This window comes from Silene latifolia, chromosome 1 (assembly GCF_048544455.1).
Source record: "Silene latifolia isolate original U9 population chromosome 1, ASM4854445v1, whole genome shotgun sequence".
Classification (NCBI taxonomy): domain Eukaryota; kingdom Viridiplantae; phylum Streptophyta; class Magnoliopsida; order Caryophyllales; family Caryophyllaceae; genus Silene; species Silene latifolia.
Genome location: NC_133526.1, coordinates 172,282 through 192,788, shown reverse-complemented (window position 1 = coordinate 192,788; position 20,507 = coordinate 172,282). Strand labels below are relative to the sequence as shown.

The 20,507-nt window shown below is 35.2% G+C and overlaps 2 protein-coding genes and 1 long non-coding RNA gene across 6 annotated transcripts; 2 read left to right on the top strand and 1 right to left on the bottom strand.

Annotated features, from left to right (window-relative positions):
- Positions 1-1,366: 1,366 nt before the first annotated feature.
- On the top strand, positions 1,367-2,917 carry LOC141591159 (uncharacterized). Of its 2 annotated transcripts, none has more exons than XM_074411565.1 (2): positions 1,367-1,902; positions 1,942-2,917. In XM_074411565.1, the coding sequence occupies exons 1-2, from the start codon at positions 1,458-1,460 to the stop codon at positions 2,685-2,687; spliced, it is 1,191 nt and encodes a 396-aa protein (XP_074267666.1). In that variant the 5' UTR covers positions 1,367-1,457; the 3' UTR covers positions 2,688-2,917. The 2 variants fall into 2 exon arrangements, with proteins under 2 accessions (XP_074267666.1, XP_074267662.1); XM_074411561.1 differs by having other exon boundaries at positions 1,367-2,181; positions 2,221-2,917.
- A 1,134-nt stretch (positions 2,918-4,051) lies between these two features.
- LOC141591347 (dihydroorotase, mitochondrial-like) lies at positions 4,052-7,862 on the top strand. 3 transcript variants are annotated; one of them, XM_074411662.1, is made up of 8 exons: positions 4,052-4,140; positions 5,163-5,308; positions 5,388-5,569; positions 6,010-6,146; positions 6,553-6,718; positions 6,800-6,916; positions 7,048-7,208; positions 7,324-7,862. In XM_074411662.1, exons 2-8 carry the CDS (start codon positions 5,226-5,228, stop codon positions 7,513-7,515), a joined length of 1,038 nt encoding a protein of 345 aa, XP_074267763.1. In that variant the 5' UTR covers positions 4,052-4,140; positions 5,163-5,225; the 3' UTR covers positions 7,516-7,862. The 3 variants fall into 3 exon arrangements, with proteins under 3 accessions (XP_074267763.1, XP_074267778.1, XP_074267770.1); XM_074411677.1 differs by lacking the exon at positions 4,052-4,140 and adding an exon at positions 4,155-4,277; XM_074411669.1 differs by lacking the exon at positions 4,052-4,140 and adding an exon at positions 4,228-4,307.
- A 2,251-nt stretch (positions 7,863-10,113) lies between these two features.
- LOC141591339 (uncharacterized) lies at positions 10,114-12,504 on the bottom strand. The gene is made up of 6 exons (XR_012520816.1): positions 12,197-12,504; positions 11,395-11,631; positions 11,130-11,277; positions 10,970-11,053; positions 10,806-10,878; positions 10,114-10,460 (listed from the first exon to the last, which is right to left on the bottom strand). It is a non-coding gene; the product is annotated as an uncharacterized LOC141591339 (long non-coding RNA).
- Between the last annotated feature and the right edge of the window lie 8,003 nt (positions 12,505-20,507).

Genomic DNA, 20,507 nt, shown 5'->3' with positions numbered 1-20,507 from the left:
CTAATAACCTTAGAGTGAGAGCAGTTGAGATATTTGCTAGTAACTCTGATCCCACAAATCCATCGTCTTTTATTATATCTTAATTAATTACTTAATTATCTTTAATACATTCCGCGTTTCCTACACTCTTTCCTAACTTTATTCAGTTTGCCCGATTTTCAATCGTTGTGCTCCTTGCATTGCCTGCTTATTAGTAGTACGGAGCGGAGCAATAGATTAGCAATGCAACTAAGGGAGTAGCAAGGGTGCTCGTCTCTACTGGATGATGAAAAATTTGAACTGTCTTAAGTAAAATTTTAAATATTTGGCTTGTTATAATATATGTTGAACTTTTTCGCTTCCATAACCAGAAATCTTTGTTACAACATTGACAATCCTCATGTTTTAGTTTGAAAGTTGAAACTGAATAGTAACTATTCGTGTGGGTGTAAATTTAAGAAGGATGTATGGGGGCATTTTCCTAGATGGTATGGATTTCAGCACACTTTATTTGCCAACTTTTTTTCCTCACCTTAATTAACCTTTCACTTGACTCTAAAGAGGTCCTAACATTTTGGCCGACAATCTCTACTTTACTTTCTTTAATTTACTCTTTATAATTATATATAATTTGCTTTAATTAAATCTGGCGCAAATTCAAGATTTTAAAGGTCAAATGGATATAAATATATACAGTAAATGATAATAAAGCTCATGGTTCTATCTATATCGTCTATCCTCTTCACAATATCTTCATTAATTTGATGAACAAGCATATAAACAATCATACAATCATAGTAGTATTTCAATACTGTGAATGTAACAGGTGTTAGTGTGAATTATTCATTTTCACGAGCGTATGTCGGATCACATATATGAATAATACTCCCTTAGTCCCAATTAATAGTTATCAATGTTTGAAATATTTGAAGGAAACTTTCTAATAATGATTTACTATTGACCGGGACTAAAGAAGTACGATATTATCATCATGAAACTAATGAGACCGTAGAACATGCATAGTAGTGCATTATTAGTAGGTCATAGTATGTATAATTAGTCGGAGTTCACTGCAATGTGCAAAAAGTAGGTTGTTAGGTGAAAGATCAGAGCCTAAGTAGTTAAATTAAGTAAAGAGCATTAAATGGAGTGATTAAGCTAGGTCAAACATGTTTGAAAAATTTGCACTGCCTATTTGCCGCAAACCACTAGTTACAGTACTTACTAGTACCACGTATGCATGCATGTAGCATGTGCATGAAGCAGCTAAGGACTAAGGAGAAGTAGTTATGAAAATATTGATTGCAATTAAAATCATATACGGAGTAATTAATTCATTTTCCACGTCATCCTAGTTTTCCTATAAATAAGCACCATGTCCCGTAGTTGTATTCATTCAAAACCAAGTAACAAAAACAAGAAAGAAATACTCCGTATAATAAAGGTGGTAATAGCTTAAGTAAGTGAGGGAGTGAAAAATGATGAAGAAGTTGGGGAGGTGTGTTGGTGGTGTTAGCTTTCTAGTGTTATTAGTAGTTGTGGTGTTTGTAGGGATAGCCGAGGGAAGGGCTTTGGAAGAGAAAATAAGTAAGGAAGGTTGTGTAGGTAGCGAAGGCGGTTATGGTGGAGGAGTTGGTGGTGGACAAGGAGGAGGTGTTGGTGGTGGATATGGAGGAGGAGGCAAAGGAGGTGGAGAGGGAGGCGGTGTTGGTGGTGGTTATGGAGGTGGAAGTGGTGTAGGGGGAGGTGTTGGTGGTGGTCATGGTAGTGGTACTGGAGGAGGTGTTGGCGGTGGCTATGGAGGTGGAGTAGGAGGAGGAACTGGTGGTGGATATGGAGGAGGTGTTGGTGGTGGTCATGGAGGTGGAGCAGGAGGAGGCACTGGTGGTGGATATGGAGGAGGTGTTGGTGGTGGTCATGGAGGTGGAGCAGGAGGAGGCACTGGTGGGGGATATGGAGGAGGTGGAGCAGGAGGAGGAACTGGCGGGGGATATGGAGGAGGTGTTGGTGGTGGTCATGGAGGTGGAGCAGGAGGAGGCACTGGCGGGGGATATGGAGGAGGTGTTGGTGGTGGTCATGGAGGTGGAGCAGGAGGAGGAACTGGCGGGGGTACTGGAGGAGGTGTTGGCGGTGGCTATGGAGGTGGAGCAGGAGGAGGCACTGGTGGGGGATATGGAGGAGGTGTTGGCGGTGGTCATGGAGGTGGAGCAGGAGGAGGCACTGGTGGGGGATATGGAGGAGGTGGAGCAGGAGGAGGAACTGGAGGGGGATATGAAGGTGGTGTTGGTGGTGGTCATGGAGGTGGAGCAGGAGGAGGCACTGGTGGGGGATATGGAGGAGGTGTTGGCGGTGGTCATGGAGGTGGCTATGGAGGAGGTGTTGGCGGTGGCCATGAAGGAGGCCATGGTGGTGGTGTAGGAGGTGGCATTGGAGGTGGCTACGGTGGAGGCCATGAAGGTGGTGGACATGAAGGAGGTGGATATGGAGGGGGTCATGGGGGTGGTGTAGGAGGAGGCTACGGTGGAGGCCAAGGAGGAGGTACTGGGGGTGGCTATGGAGGAGGCCATGAAGGTGGTGGTAGCGGCTATGGAGGTGGTGTTGGAGGAGGACATGGAAGTGGAGTAGGAGGTGGATACGGAGGAGGCGGTGGGGGTGGATATGGTGGCGGCGGTGGAGGGGGCTATGGAGGAGGTGAAGATGGTAATTAAGAAGCTAATTAGTTGGAGTAATATGATGGAGATGGTCATAGTTGAAACCAAAATGCAAGTGATGAATTGAAGGAGATGGAGTATTAGGTATTTGTGTTACTAGTTGATCGCCATGCAACGTAAACATGCATGGCTAAAGGAAGTCTAGTAGTAATAGTTCTTGTATTGTATTATTATTCTGCTTTATTTAGAAAATAAAAGGACTTTACTCGTTTGAGTACGTAGCTATATGTTTCTCAATTCGTGAGAAATTTTTACAGGAATTGCAAATGAACTACTTATTTGATTATTGGTACGTACACACTCACAAGTCACAAGTCACAAACAAGTCACAAGCAGTGTCATGTTGCATTAAAACATTCCAATAGTTTTGGAGTGGACATATAAAATTAACATATACATATCCAAATGAATGAATATATATGATTTAAGCATGGTTTTAAAATGCGTGTAAAGTTCCACGCGACTGCAGATAATGAAGACAACGACAAGAAACAACAAGTTCTAAGAAAGCTCTACAAAACAACACTTTAGCCAACAGGAGAAGTGTTTTTATGTCGACACTAAATGTACCCTTCTAATGCTCACTGACATGTTCGAGTCCTTGTATTTCGACCCTTAGCTTCTCACCAGCCGATGTTAAGGACAACATGAACATGTACGAGTTCCTAGCTTATCCTCGGGGTATTGTCATTACGACCGACTCATTGGCTGCTCAAATTAATCTGATCAGCCACGTCTCAATGGTTGTAAACTATGATATTGGACCTGATTTTGATGTACTACATTATATCAAGATTATCAACCGTGTTCAAAGGATGGGAATGGGCGCAGGCTGCGCCATTATTAACATTGTGACTCCTCAAACTCAGCCTAGCTTATCTAATATCAAGAGTTGCTTCAATGTTATCATGAAGGAGCTAACCGACATCGATTGGCATTTGGTGATATACTATCTTAGAATAAAATTCTAATAATTTTTTTTTTGACACTATAGAAAGCTAGGCACGATCAATCTATTGCCGATTTGGCAATGGAATGAGCAATTCTATTAAGATTTCTTTTTTGGGGGAAAATTTCTATTAAGATTTCTAGGGCAATGATTTATTGAAAAACAATGAACGAAGTAATTAAGAAATTCTAAAAATTCAATTGTCTGAAACTCTTACTAGATAATTAGATCTCTTGTTTTAATGGTACTATAGTTAACAATGTCAATTCTGCCTCGTGTTAATTCGAGTATCGCAATTTTAAAATCTTAATTATATATTGTCTTGTTATTAAAAGGTGAACGAATCAATTGCCTAATCGTTTCGATATGTATAATTATAATATACCCTTAATCACACTATAAAATAATGTAACTCAGAAATCAGCATATAATTAGGCTCTACCTCTCAATCGTTGCAATTGTCTGCAACTCGGAAGTCCGAATCACAGATAAAAAAAAAAGGTATTCCCTCCGTCTCAGTCAATTATTTAGTACTCCGTATTTTTATTGAATCAAGATTTAGGATTCTGGAAATGGAGCTTTCAAACATCAATTAACTTACTTCATCTATCTCATAACAAAGATCACTTCTTTATGCTGTAATCCAAATTTGCGAATCATAGTTTTGAGTATTTAACTTACTGATTGTTCTGATGTCCTGTCTTTTTTTTTTCTTCGTTGCTGTAATGCTGTTAATAATTTGGTGTTTCTGATCATATTTAATTTCTGCATCCACGAAGCGCAGTCAGTGTTTTAGTGAGCCATTTTGCTTTGTTCCATCATAGTCAAATAACAAAGAATAACGAGTCTTTGATTCCATCGGACTTTGGAATTACGCTTTGATTTTATCATGGGAAATAAAAATTACTGACAATTTGTTGAGTTGGTTGCAATAGTGACATAATTGGTAAATAGATCTACCAGGAGGAATTAGGGAAAACAATGAAACTGAAATCCGCTGTCATTTTGCCTTTGAAGATTTGTTTCTAGTGTTTTTCATTTTTCGGTTTTAATGCCCTCTCTAGTCGCTAGTGATCGTGTATGTGGGAATTGGGATCTCTTGTTGTTGTCGTAAAGAGAGCGCTGAATATCACACGTGGACAATAGGTCGCATGTTTGAATCCTCCCTCCCTCCCTTTGTTATTGCATTAGCCTTCTACCTCCGTTCACAATTAAATAAAAGAGCTTTAAAGATTGGTATTTTGAGGAATTATATAGCCATAAGTGATTGTTCTAAAACTGTTACTTGCTTGACTAATTTAGAAAGATAAACGGCTGGAAAGATTTATGCTTTTAATAGAACATTCGCTTGGAAACGAAATTAGTGTAGGATAGCAATTGAGACATAAGTTTTTCTAGGCCGAAATTCTGGTATGTAAGCTAAAAGTTCAACAGCCCGTGGATTTGTGTTTTTCGTTTCTAAAGGCCATTGTTTCTAGTGACACCTACATTAATGTTCTGAAGCATTTCCGCTTCTTCTTTAGGTGTCAGGTTTGTTCGTCCCTGGAATTGTGAGGTTTAACAAGGCAGATTTCAGAGCAGGGAAGATGGAACTCAATCTTACACGCCCTGATGATTGGCACCTTCATCTTCGTGATGGGGATCTTCTAGCAGCAGTTGCTCCTTACAGGTAACTCATAAATCATGATGCAAAGAATGATGTTAACGTTACATGTGGTAGATTCATGCTGTGTCCTTCTGTAATTTAGTGCTAGACATTTTGGAAGGGCGATTATCATGCCAAATCTCAGGCCGCCTGTTACCACTACAGCGGCTGCTATCACTTATCGAGAATCAATTATGAAGGTACTGCCAGATGGAAGTGACTTCAATCCACTTATGACACTTTATCTGACTGACAAAATGGAACCTGATGAGATCAAACTTGCCAGTAAGTCTACATTTTAGTTTAAGCTAAAAAGTATATTCACCATGCTCCTATAGTCCTATGACTGAATGTTGATTGTCAGTTGTCGAAGCGTAAAACAATATTTTTCTATATGCTTCTTTATTTGTTTGTGGGGGGTACTCTGGCTGTATCTATGTAGCTTGTAGAGAACTTCACTTTATCACAGTAACGGTTTTCGCATTACAATCTGGCATTTCATTCTCTGCTATGATGTTTTCTCTTCCAACATCAAGGCATTGTCCAGTGCTGAAATGGAAAACACCTCCCCTTCAATACGCTTAGCACATTCTTATAAGAAACAGACTTTTTGTAACTCGTAGTACTACATCAACTGGCCCACATGGACTTTTAAAATGTATGAATCAACCAAACTCTATTCTGCCATCAATTTTCTATGTCTGATAATCTGATTCCTGTGACAGGAGATAGTGGGGTGGTTTACGCTGTCAAATTGTACCCAGCTGGAGCAACAACTAATTCGCAAGATGGTGTGACTGATCTTTTCGGAAAATGTTTACCTGTGCTCCAAGAGATGGCTAAGCAAAATATGCCATTGTTGGTAAGTTTTCTTTTCATCAACTAACATACTCTGTACGCCGTATGTTTCTGTAGTTATATCTCGCAGCCTTAATTTTTCTTTCTATTTGTTTTTTTCAATTTTTACTCTGTACCACTTTGTCCTAACATTTATTTTGGACCTTGAACACTGAGTACGTTTAATTTACACGTGTAAACCTTCCCTAGTGTTAAAACATGGGATCTTTAATACGGAGTACTAAACTGCATATAATGTATGTTGCTTGTTGTTTAACGTCAGGTAATTTCTTAAGAGTGTCTGGCGCTGAATTTGGTGATCCCAAAATAGATTGACAACTTCTATAAATTTCAAGTCTAAACTGTCATCTGATGGTAGACTGGTAGTAGCAAGCCCATCATCGTACACTGATATGATGTGCATTATACAGGTCCATGGGGAAGTCACAGATCCTAATGTTGATATATTTGATCGTGAAAAAGTATTTATTGAAACAGTTTTAAGACCCCTGATCCAAAAACTACCACAACTTAAAGTTGTGATGGAGCATATCACTACAGCCGATGCTGTCAATTTTATTGAATCGTGCAAAGAAGGTAACTTGTTTAGTTCTTACAGCGTTTTCTGATGAGGGGTAAATCTGCCTATCTCAACTCTCACTTTGTCGCCTATCTCAGGGAATGTCGCTGCAACTGTGACACCACAGCACCTCATTCTCAATAGGAACTCTCTCTTCCAAGGAGGACTGCAACCACACAATTACTGTCTTCCCGTTCTCAAAAGAGAAACCCACAGTATGTGTACTGTATTGCCTTAACTCAAACGAACAGAATGTACTGTATATGGCTATATGCTTTTATTATGTCTCAACATAAGGTTGTGTTCCTAATCTTTGATTTCTTCTTACTTTTATTGGCTGATACAGGACAGAAAATAGTTACAGCCGTGACGAGTGGAAGTAAACAGTATTTTCTGGGGACTGATAGCGCACCTCATGAGAGACAGCGGAAAGAATGTTCCTGCGGATGTGCTGGAATCTTCAATGCTCCCGTTGCTTTATCGTTGTATGCCAAAATTTTCGAAGAGGTAATTCTTGTGGAGTGCTGGCAACTAGCTGCGGCCCCATGAATATATTAGCCGGAATAATATTTCATTGACTGCTTCCCTGACAGTGGTTTTGGTGTGTTATTTGCATTTTTAGGCAGGTGCACTAGACAAGTTAGAAGCATTTACAAGCTTCAATGGACCAGATTTCTATGGTCTTCCAAGGAATACATCGAAGATCAAGCTGGCTAGACAAGCATGGAAGGTGGCAGAGCGCTTAACTTTTAGTTTTGGTGAAATAATTCCAATGTGGGCTGGGGAGACGCTCGATTGGCATCCTTGTTCTTGATCTGTAAGGCTCCTTTCTTACTTCCGCAGCTCCGGATGAAAAACCTACCCTTGTCATGTCTAGTGGCGAGATTTTGTCGTCAAAATTCGTTTCTTGATATTTTTAAAGATCCAAGTATCCAACATGAAATTTGGAAATGTACTATCAGAGCTGACTTAGGGAAGTAGGATAATAGAACTGTTTCTGAGTCTTCTCAATTCTTTTGTCAAATTCGCCATAACAATAGTTTACAGGAACTTGGTCCCGTCGTTTAATAATATCAGCTATCTTAGCTGACATCTGTAAGAAGCTAACAGCCCAAGTTAATTACTATCAAAGGTAATCTTACAAAAAAATTCAGGGAGACCATATAATATTGCTTACTATTACGGGGTAAACATCATCTTTTTTTTTTGCCGCAAAGCATACTTGATTAGTCCTTTCTACATTCTATGTATTCTGTAAGTTCACAGTACGGTAATTTAGTTCAGCTTGAGGCCGAGTAAGGTTACTACTGCCTTAAACTTTTGCCTCCCAAGTTATAGCATTGCGACATTTTGAGGAAATTGAACTCGATATATAGCGCCTCTTAACAATTGATCTAAGTGAGTGGAGATATAATAAAAGGCATAATTATTGAATTTTAATTACAGGAAACAAAATAGAAATAAAGAGTAAAATGAGGCCTAAAATGAGGGTGGGTTTCCATGTGCACAGCCGTCATCCTAATTTGTTTAACTCAAAAGCAAGCATCCCATTAATCAATCAAGAATGACCATGCATGATTTACCCAATTCATACTTCAATCGTGCATACTGATAATGTTGCTTAAAAATCATGGTATTGTTTTACTTATTTCGTCGTATGGCCCCTAAGCTAAAATCTGAGTGACTCGTAATCGTATTCAGTCCAAGTCCGATTGAACACAAGTATTGGATTCAAATCGCTTCCAAATTGCCAGCAAATTGGTCTGGTCCAATATTTGTTGCGGTCCCTTATCGATGACATTTCAATCAGAGGTCCTAATTTTTGTTTAAGAGCACCAATAAAATTCTTTTTGTTTTAGTTTGTACAAGAGGCAAACTTGGCCACTTACGCCTTACTTCAATATACTAGTTGTTGCTCCGCGCCCTACCGGGCGCGGTGCCCCAATTCAGTTAATCGTGTAGGTGACCTCGTTACCAAGCATCGCAATCAAAATGGATATTGAATTTCATCATGACCAAGACTTGTATAGAACACAGTAGTAAGTACTATACTACAATAGGATGCACCTAAAATCAAGCTTTAATATTTCGTGTTAGAAGAATGTTATGTGAACATGCAGTTTTAGAGTAATAAAGATCAAAACACCCCAGTCCAAGACAATACAAGCTACGAAGTATATGGCTTTTTAAAATTCTTAACCCTGCAAAGACCTTTCCCTTTCAAAGTCCTACCAATGCCCTCATAAATTGAAAAAACGAAGCTTCTTTGCCTGAGCTTGGAATCTATCTTCTTGTAATCCAAACCCTTTGTCGTCTGTCCTTCACTCTCGCACCACTACCACCACCAACTCTCTCTTCATCAGTCCACCAACATTAATATTCTTTCGTTATTATTACTACAACTACATACTACTACTGGTCTCTAACACCAACGACTCATCCCTCTGGCACTTTGACCCGAATTCCCTACTATTTTAAAAAGGATATCTCCTCTTAAACAATTCAACTCAAAGAAATATCGATTCATCTATAATAACTCTCGTAACACTTAAAAAGAACTAAAAAGAAAATTAAAAAGTACTCAAAATCTAATTTACTTATTAGCAGCATCACTACAGATTCTCATAAACCATTCAATTCAAGGGAATCTGGATTCATCTATAATAACTCCCCCAACACACACACATACACACACAAACTAAAAAGTACTTGAAAATAACTATAGACTCTCGTACAAGTTATTACATCACCGCCTAAACTACAGTACGCACCTTAAGAGAAGTTGAGTGTCATGCCACAAAAACATTTAATTCTCGCAAAAGATTAACTGCTTAGGAAAGAATGATATGTTACAAAAAAAAAAATTACGATAATAAGAAAAACTATGTAGCCTCTGAACTTATAAGTTAAATGCACGTGTTGGACCGCATAAATGACTACTTAGATATTGGAATTTGGAGGGAGACAAATTCATCTGTTTACATAACAAGATGGGAGTGGAACGTGGAAGCGTTAGGAAGAGACATATTTTCGCTCGTTAAATCGAAAAAAAACAGTATATTCGTTAGCTACATTAATGGGGAATTTCAAATTTTCAATTTTTTTGGCATGCATTACAACCCCTACCAAACCCCGTCATCTCTGAATAAATGGGAATGATTTAGTAATGGCGATGAAAAACCTCAAAAAAGATAAGAGTATTCTAACAAAGATTGTCATTACTTTGAGGACCAACACTCCTTGACAGCCCCTTAAGCGCCAATGCTGATCTACTCTTCTCTGGATACTAAATGTAGATACTTATCGTCTAGCAAGATGGTGAAATAAAATTACTAATTAATATAATAGCATACAATCATTTTTGTCAAGTCCACCAAACAATGAGATAAAAAGTAAAAATATTAGCTTGTAGTTGTCGAAGAATGACATGTTTATCTTATGTTTAAGATTGACATCAATAAATTGGTATAGCTCCTCCAACAACACTAACTCATAAACAATGGTGTACTTTAGCATCCAATGGATCAATTACTGTGACTAAACCTAAAGTATTAAATATTCAATACAACAAAACCATATCACAATTCACAAAGCTCAAGACATTGCTATATAGCAGACCATATAATGGGATGATGCTCAATAGTAGATGATAAGGACTAAAAGCTTGCATATGTGGTGCTTCCACGAGACCTTTCTTGCCCAAGTCCTTGTTCATGAAGAGTTGCCAACAATGACTCAATATAGCCTGAAAAACCCAATCTGGAAGGAAACCAAAAGGCGTATTAAAAATGAACAGGAGCTGCCAGATACAGATTGGCTTATAAGAGAAGATAAGAGGGGATAAAAAAACATTAAAAAAGCAAGATAAAGGAATCTAGAATGAATGTATAAATCAATTCCTGAACACCAGGGAAATCAAACTTAATAAACAACAAAACAAAAAACAAAAATTGGTAGCATTAATATAACACCCTAATAACAACGAAATCAAACTAAATTAACAAAAAAAAATGGAATTCAAAAGCGCAAACGACATCGAAGTTGGTAAAGGAAGACAAACCCAACCAAATTTACCAATGTAAATTATGGGAACGAGATTGATACCTGGGTCCTCCCGCCGCCATCAACCATAAAGCACCGCTAATAACAGTTCTACATTCCCCTGACAACACCAAAACTGCAATGCATAGAATTATAGAATTCAAACTTGGCGGGCCTAGCTCAAAATATAAGGATACGAAACCAATAAGGAGAAGTGTAACACGTACTTGCCGCTCTGAATATCCCCACAATCTGTGTGTATCCCCTGTCGACACATAAATTAGGCTGACGGGTGTAGGAAAAGTAGTAGACTGTAACAATATTAGCAAAACAATTAACACTCGGCAAGAGAGGAAAAGAATAAAGATGAGCCAACGATAACTGCACCTCTGATGTAGCTCTGCTTATGCTACTGGCGTGAAACACAGAGCATATCCACCCAACCAAATTGGCACCTTAGCTCTGGCACCACCAACACGATTATACCTCCAAATGTGCTGGCAAGGTAAAATGGGTGATCCCCAGCTGTGACGGACTGCAATGTTTATTAGTTGTAAATGCAACAGAGGAAGATGAGATCAAGGTCATAAAATAACGACCAGAGAAAAGGGTAATATACGCTAAAAATTCAGGAAACGCAGCACGTAATTACCTTAACAGCTCCCCTACCAAAAAAACCCATGTCTCGGCACCACGCATACACAGGATACAACCACAACAAAAGAGAAAAGCCGTCAGTGGGTCAATTAAAACAGATTAGTATTTACCGAGAAAAAAAATACATATCAGGCCAACGGAATCGGTACCTCATGCCCTGGTATAGCTGACATGATTGTCAATCCTAAATACGTTGCCAAGATAGAACGGGCGATCCCCAGTAGGGCCGGACCTACAATGTTAAACAATTGTAAAAGCAAACCGAGGAAGTTGAAAACAAGGTAATAAACAATCAAAATAATGGAGAACATACACAAACAATTTATGACAGTCAGTAAGGGGTTCAAAGACACCACAGGTAAGCCGACGTGCTGGCTACAGACTCTACCAGTACCTAAACAGACGACAACAACAACAACAACAACAACAACAACAACAACAACAACAATAATAATAATAATAATAATAATAATAATAATAATCACAATAATAATAATAATAATAATAATAATCACAATAATAATCACAATAATAATAATAATAATAATAATAATAATAATAATAATAATAATAATAATAATAATAATAATAATCACAGACGACAACAACAGTACATCGACTAAACTCCAATCTAAGAACTAATTGAGACCTAATTTAAAGATCTGAAATTCCTAAATGAAACTATGAAAACGGATCTAGAGAGCACCAACAAAATATGTTAACCTACTAACAATAATAAATAATAACAAGAAAGAATAAACCAAAAAGACTAAAAAATGGGATTAGGAGTAAAATACCTGTGAGATGCTAGGTTTTTCCGAGGGAATTGTGTTGAGGTGTGAGAAGGAAGAGTTTGAAAAGAATGACTGGAGTACAATGATAGAAATAATTGTTAAGGGTGTGGCTGTGAGTGAATAAAAAAATGGAGGCTTGAGATCTAATTGGAAAAATCTAACGGTAGAGGGAGGGACTTGGCTGGTACTATTCATAGCTACAGTACCACCAAGTCCCCTCTTTTTAAAGAGTAGGGATAATGTACTGAGTATGTACTGCATCACCAATTCACTGTATTCATTTTTAATTTATCGTTCGATTCAATCGTTGTATCACCCAAGAGGAGTAATAAACTAAGCATATATAAATGTATGTAACTAAACTTTAGTCTCAATTGAGAAGGTTTTGCCATGATTAGCAATAACGTCTTTAAATAAGAATGCGCAAATTAAATACACTATACTACTATATTTTAAGGGGTTTAAATTGAATTTTATCAATAAAGCCTGTATTTATAAATTGAAGGCCTAGTTTCCACGGTCATGGCTAAAAATGGCCACAGACGCTCCTGATGATTAGGTTACACAAAGTGATTAGAGCATACCATACGTAAAGACACAAAAAAATAGCTAAGATACAAGTCAACACAAAAAACCTAATTAAACATGGGTATGTATGTAGGTATGACGTTGATGAAATTGGACGTATGTATGTAAATGCATGTGCTTGCATGTTCTTAGGCTCACATCCTTCAAAACCAGGTAAGCATTATTAAGTCGCTTGCATTGCTTGCATGTTTCTTATGCACTCCCCATTTTGCTATCAAACATATATACATGCCACTCGTGTTATTCTTATTCATTCTTGTTTCCTCACTAAACTATAAACCTATGTTTCACGTATTATCACCATCCAAATCTTAATTAGCTTTTTAATTGATTCTTGTAATTAATAATCAATTATTATGAGAATTATATCAATTCTCCAAATGCACATACATTGTACAACAAATTTAGATGCAATGTATGCGATGTGCCCACTTAACCTCATAATAAGACAAAATAACTAACTAGCGAGATGTAGAGACTTGTATTTTAGAAAATGTTGTAATAAAAATTACTGCATAAAATGTTTTTCTTTTTTTAATTTACTTTTCCAAATTAATGCATAAAATGTTATTCTTTTTTTTAACCTCACAAAAGTTATTCTTTTTTTTAATTTACTTTTCCAAATTACTGCATAAAATGTTTATACTTTGAGTAAGCCTCTCTTAAAACCAGAAAATAACATTTTTAAATAGAAAGTAACTATTTCATGATAAAATGTTATAACTAAAACTATCAATGTTTAACAAAAAAATTTGATAGTAACATTCTATCAGACTATATTTACATCTTATTAATAATTAATCTCATTTGGTCCATCTTAATTTCAACCGCAATGATTTGTCTCAAACAAAAATTTTGATTGTACACTATACATTCGTATTTGGTACTCTCTTTAGTTTGTACTATACAGTATATTTAAATAGAAGTGTTAGTATTACTAGACAGAGAAAAACACGAGTAATAATTGGGATGCATAGATTTGGAAAGAAATGGAAACTGCGAAGAAACAAAGGTAAGCAAGTACATTGATGGGTTGGTGAATGTGTTTTGTCAGAAGATCAGTATCTTATCATCCCCTCCTTATCCAAAGAAAAAAGGGAAAAAAAAAAAGTCCTTAATTCACCCATCATTTATTTTTGCTTTGCTAATACATTTTGAAACTTTCTGCTCTGACATTTTGCCATGCAATATAATTCAAATATATACTTCCAACTTCCATCCCTATTATTCTATCCATCATAATCATTTGTTTACCTTTTTTTAAGGCGTATTCACATCAAATTTAAATAAATAAATGATACCTAGTGCGTATATTTTTAGGGTTTTCTCATATAAATCATAATAAATGCCTTGACCATTTAATCATTTCAGTATATTTTTAGTATAATTGTCGTAATTTAATAGGCTGCCTAATAATGTGATGCACTTGTTTAATTAGCTGGAGATGTATTTTGAAGATATATTTTTGTTAACTTGAATATATTCATTACTTCCCTCTTAATTAAGAGGTGGCAAAGGGAAAACCCAGGGTGTTTCAATTCAATGATATTAGGGTCACTATTAGTGATAAAAAGATGTAGGATTGAGACTTTCTAAGGGAGTAATGCTTAAGGATTAATTAGTGATGGTAGTGGTGAGCTCAAGTCATGTGGAAACATGTGCTATTCTTTAGAGTGGAAGAACATGCCTAAAAGCTAAGCATGGCACAATCAAAATTAATAGTAGGGCAATAATCATTATATCAATATTGTTCTTCACCCTTCTCTACAACTGTCTTGTATTACAAATCAAATATACTACTCTTTATTTCAGTTAGTTTTATTGTATTTCTCTTTGGAAATAATTTAAAATAAATTTATAAAATATACTCCATAAATCTGCATACATCCTTAAATTAAGGCCGTATTTATTTTCAGAGTCCAGCTGTCCAGACCAAATATGAGTCTTAATTAATTAGACTTATATTTTTCCAATTTATCCTCTAATTTATTACAGTAGTACTTAAATTCGGTATTGCTATTTATTGAAAATGATAAATAAAACCCTTAAGAGTTACAGTATATTTAAGTATATAATATCTTCCAAATGCGGTATTGTTAACTTAGAATTAAGAACTAAATTACACATACATCAATACAACAATTACATGTATTTAAAATCTATTTCTTCTTTTAGTTTCTCAAATACCGGCCATGCCTTAAAGGCTGTATTTATCACAGATTTTTTTATTATTACTTTGTGTATAATTTGCCTATCTTTTTATTCACATTCACGCGAAAAAAGAAAGATTATATACAACGTAATTTTAATATACCGTATTCATAAATTTTGATATGTCGATATCTTAACATATTGACACATATCTCAACAATTATTATTGTTTTGTTGGCTTATGAAAAGGTTAAAGAGCACATGGAAGAAAAAATTTCTCCCATATATGAGGGTGTATATTATTTGTAAGAAAGGGGGCCAATAATTAATTAATTAATTAATTATAATTACTTGCCCAACAACGAGAAAAAGGAACATACATCGGATGTACTACCTCCAACGTTTTTGTTTTTTGAGCATATATGTATTTTTTTTGCGCTTATTTCCTCAAACTTTATTTGTTTTTGAGCATATATGTGTATTTTTTGAGCATATTAAAGTTTATAAGTTAGATTTTAATATTTTTTCCGTCAAAATTCAAATTTAACTAAACTTATAGTAATAATTTTGAGTTTTATTGTAATTTTTTAGAGCATAATGTTTAAATGAATAAACTCATAAACTTTAAAATAAAACTCAAAAACTTTATTAGAATGCTCATAAACTATAGAATTGGAGGTAATACATCAGATGTATAATCCCCTTACTGGCCCAACAACTCATTATTACTCCTCAAACATCTCGACTTATAAAAGGGGCTTATTGTGAGGGCCTATCCTCATAGTAACCAACTCAAAAAGCCATCAAAGTCTATATAACATTACTTCCATTCTTCTAATCTCTACACAAAATCCATCTTAATTATCTATAAAATATCAATTTGTTAAAATGGGAGTACCTCCAAATTCCCTAAATAACAAGGGCATTGCCCTAGAAAACAAGGGTAGCACAAATTGTATTACTATTCAAAGGGTAAAGCTAAGGCAAACAAAGAAGAAACAAATGCATATGAAGAAGAAGGAAAGAGTGTTGATGAGAAGAAGAATTATTACTCGTGTCGAGAAACGAGTTCGATCTCTTAAAAGATTAATCCCGAATCGACCCGAGTCACAAGGGTCGGATTTGGATGGATTGTTTAGAGATACAGCTACCTACATCATGTCCTTACAAATGAGGGTTAGAGTTATGCAAGTTATGGTTGATGTTTTCGCATCTTCTCATGAATATTAATTAGCTACTCTCATCATTTTTATTTATTCTTGTCATTATTATTGTTCGTAAAGCTTCATACATTATTCTTTATTACTCCTAGCTCAATTGTTCGCATCTTCTCATGAGTATAATATTTGAATTTTTTTTTTAAATCATATTCTTTCTTATTTAAGCTTTTCTCTTGTTTTGAATTTCCAATATAAATTATCCTAGCTCAATTACGTTTTTTTGGTATAAAGAGAGCCATTGCGATGATTTTGATGATGACGGGATTTAAATCCAGGTCATAACCAACTAAGCTAGTTGACATCTGCTCCTAGCTTCTTTTTATGTCACAAGGTCAATGATACAAGTATTTAGGTCTATCAATAATTAGCATAGTTTGTAAAGGTACTTGCTTACCTTAGCTTTGTTTCTTGGCAGTTTCCAATTCTTATAGGCATGATAATAAGTAGTGTACGTCAAAATGGTGATGCATGCTAATTAGTGAAACTAGTTATCAAGATAATCCGTACGTATGTGTATGAGATGATATTATATATCTCCCATCAACCTTTTTGGTCGTTATATGTACTTTTCTAATTAAAAATAAAGGACTAAAAAAAGATGAATGTTTGAAACAAATATCTTCTTAAAAATATACCGACTATATGTAGATCAATCGCTTATGGTAATGTGTTAGACTCCCCTTACAAATTACGGAGTAAATGGTAATTTGAATTTATAGCTAGCAACAAGTTGTTGAAATTGTTTTTAAAAAAAATTAGAAATGAGAAAAGTATTACTGTGCTTTGTAATTTGTTAAATTAGGGCTTACCAGGGATCGGGTTAAGGAAATTGTATCATGCATAACTGCTTCGAGTTGGACAAAAAATCGCAATGTGAGACATTCAACTGTATTAGTGCGTAAAAGAGACATTGAGAGATAAGTAGACAAATGTTGGAAATTTGTTAGTTAAGAAATCAAATGTTTAAGGTTTGATTATTGCATACCTGAAATTGTTTTCCAAGGATACTATGTTTTGCATCATTAAAAAATTTAAGTAGGAAGCGTACGAGTTCAAACTTCGGCCTTCTACCAAATTTTCAAACACATCCATGATCATTTACGCTTCCAAATGATGGTTTTCTAACGTGAGTTGTAGAGTATTTATTATCTCTTGAGCGCCTCTTCTTACCTAAATTGAAAAATGAATTAGGAAGCTAAATCAACCCCTTGAATGTCCTCTCGTAGAATCATCTAAAGATCAAGAGAGGAGTATTATCTAACACTGTGATATACTAAAATGAAATTAGAATGAATCAATGACGTACACGTACTAAAATGAAATGTTTGATCGACTAATACATACTCTCTCTTATTCAGCCTAATGTTCCCCTTTCTTTAATATATGTGAGGAGTAGGATTATACTGAAAGGAGAACATTAGGCTGAATAGGAAGGAGTAAATAGTTAAAAAAAAAATGGTGGAGGGGATTAAGTATACTTGTATTCCTAGCTTAAGGCCCAGCCCATTTTGGTGAAGTTTAATAGCTGAGCCCGGCTCAATATAACAGTAGGTCCAGTAGACCTGATCGATCTACTAATTAAGTTGGAAATTGGTAGGTATACTTATGAGCTGAAACAAAAACCAACTGATTTGGGTTTTATTTAGTTCTTGGCCCATGGGCCTCTGTCCCTGCTCCTAACACCAAACCCAACTAATACTAAGTTGCCAAATGGGTAAATCATGTAATTTACTTTATTTGGTTTTTGTAACTCGAGTGTAAATCCACATCTATCACTTTATATTTTATGGAACAGATAATTATAAATACTTTATACGGACTATGTGTTAAAATTGTCTAGTGATTTATGAATTTATCGCGAAGAGTAGGATGATATATAATCGATGAGAAAGAGGGTTTTAGAGAGAAAGATAGTGTTACGGGCAAGCATGGAGTTTAAGCATATACTTCGTAACGTAGAATTTCAAAAACGTGAAGATATCACTTACAAAACCCGAAAACAAAGGATTGTACAGTAAAAAAAAAATTATATTTTTGTCATCGCCATGTTTTGGACACCTTCAAAAAGGTAAAATGAAACTAAAAATTTGTATAACGTCATTTGTCCACAACTAGCTCTAATATATCGAGTAGTAATGGTACAATTTACAAATATTTGGGATGATTTTTTAAGAAAGTGTTGCTGAAACAACTTTTTAAACATGTTATCAAACTAATGACATTGAGTAGTGGGAGTATTATTAATTAAGCTATATTCTTTTGTACCTAATTTCAGTTTATTTTAGTTCGATTCTGTTCACTTCAATTCAGTTTAGCTCAATTCAGCTCTTATATACTCACAAATTTAACTCCTACTTCAGTTTAGCTCCTTTCAATTCATTTCAGTTTCATTAAGTTCAATTCAGTTCAATTCAATTCTTTTCAACCGAAAATAATAAAGTCTAATATGCTAATGCTACGTAATATAATAAAATGTATGTTGCTTGTAGGGTAGGAAGACTAGAAGAGCCTATCATATACATATAATTAGGCCGTATCGATCGTATAAACAAATTAATTAAATTCTTATTCATGAATCTGAATAATATAATCAAGTATCGATCATATAAGACAAGGAAAGAACTACTCCGTAGTAGTGTAGTCGTAGTCTGATTAAATTAAATAGTGAATAGAACTATAGAAGTAGTCGTAAACCGGCGTCGCGCCATGACTAATGACTTCCAACTTGGTAGTTAAACAAATATCGGGTGCATGTGCTTCTTCTTCGTTTTACTAATTTTAAAACAGGATTGTGAATGATGACTCATCATTGAATATAATTAAACAAATAATACTGTATAGTGTCTTGTGTTAATTAACCGCACAAGAATGAATTTGTCAACCTTCTAGAAACTAAGTCAATTTCAAGTCTTATTATTATTGAGGTCATGGTAAACAGCATATTGAGCAAAATTAATAGATTCCGGCCTAATTAGCAGTTTGACCAAGCAATCTACTATTTTCATGTGTTTGGTAAACGGCGTATTCTGATAGCATATTGGTCAGAATCTACTATTTTTGAATATGCTGCTAGTAGCAGCATATTGCATTAGCATAGTCGCTTTATTCATGAAATAATCATTCCAATTACCTTAAAACCTGCTATTTACCAAACACCCTTTTCTAATTCTGCTGATTTGTTTGATAGTCAAACCTGCTATTGAAATCTGCTAACCGTATTCTGCTGACGTTATCCGCTATCATGAATATGCTTTTACTGTTTGCCAAACAGGGCCTAACTCTTTGTAGCTGCACCAATAAGTGAAACCAGTTTTATTATACTCTTAACCTAAGTATAAACAAAAAACGAAATATGTATCATTAAGGCCATGTTTTTTCGGCTAAAATTAGCTGAACTAAATGAAACTTAACTAAATTAAATTGAATTGAACTGAAATAAATTGAACTCAAGTGAAATTAAACCAGAAAGAATAAGGCTTAACACATTAAGAAACAAAATTAGTATGTTGCTAATTCTATTGAAAATGCCTTTAGGTTGGTATTGTTCCACTATGTCGATATTTGTAATGAGACTATCCACTACAAAACGAAGTGCCTTGGACATTAGTTCTAAATTACAAAGTTCATTTTGAGTCCTTTGTGGGATTCCAAACGTATAAAAGAAGCAATATCGCTAGTCAAACAACCACTCCTCTATTTCTTATTTCGTTTCCACAATAATCATGGTGCCATATATATTATATAGGACTTAGTCTTACTAAATACCAAGTCCTGCCATTTTATCTTGTACTCCGTAACATATAGTACAGATTAGTATGAAAATATGTTGTTTTTAGCTTAAGATGTGTTTAAATGAAATTTTTTAATCATTAACGTATTTAGATGACATTACCTAATGACGAGTTTAATCTTATTTAATAATCTAATCACACAATTTTAATTTGAAACTAGAATTTTAGACGAATAAAATAACTTCAATATAATGCATGTGAATTTACCTAATTCGTTCTATAATTGGTTAATCTTTTGATTTGTTGGATCAAACTCTGCACTAGATTACCTCTGTCAGTTTGTATTCTCATTTTATGTTGTTTTAAAAGGGCCTAATAGATAAGTATTCAACAAAAAAAAATCTTTCCGAATTCAAAAGATCGCCAAAAACTGCTGATTTAAAGGTTATTCTCCACGGTTTTCGAGACGATTGGGCGTCGGAGTAAAATGTTTTGAAATTTGCGTTGCAATCCCTCAATAACATATTAAAATGACTCATGTTAACTAAATTGGCATAGGGATGAAAATAGAGACATAAAGAGACCATAAGCCTACTTCTCGGATAATGTCGGTAATAGACGAAA

What these genes read in the sequence shown, in the direction of transcription:
- LOC141591347 (XM_074411662.1), top strand. Translation starts at nt 5,226, where the DNA reads ATGGAACTCAATCTTACACGCCCTGATGATTGGCACCTTCATCTTCGT. An exon ending in GCAGCAGTTGCTCCTTACAG is followed by an intron (nt 5,309 to 5,387) that starts GTAACTCATAAA and finishes TCTGTAATTTAG; the next exon opens with TGCTAGACATTTTGGAAGGG. An exon ending in TCTCAAAAGAGAAACCCACA is followed by an intron (nt 6,917 to 7,047) that starts GTATGTGTACTG and finishes TGGCTGATACAG; the next exon opens with GACAGAAAATAGTTACAGCC.
- LOC141591159 (XM_074411565.1), top strand. Translation starts at nt 1,458, where the DNA reads ATGATGAAGAAGTTGGGGAGGTGTGTTGGTGGTGTTAGCTTTCTAGTG. An exon ending in TGTTGGTGGTGGTCATGGAG is followed by an intron (nt 1,903 to 1,941) that starts GTGGAGCAGGAG and finishes GATATGGAGGAG; the next exon opens with GTGGAGCAGGAGGAGGAACT.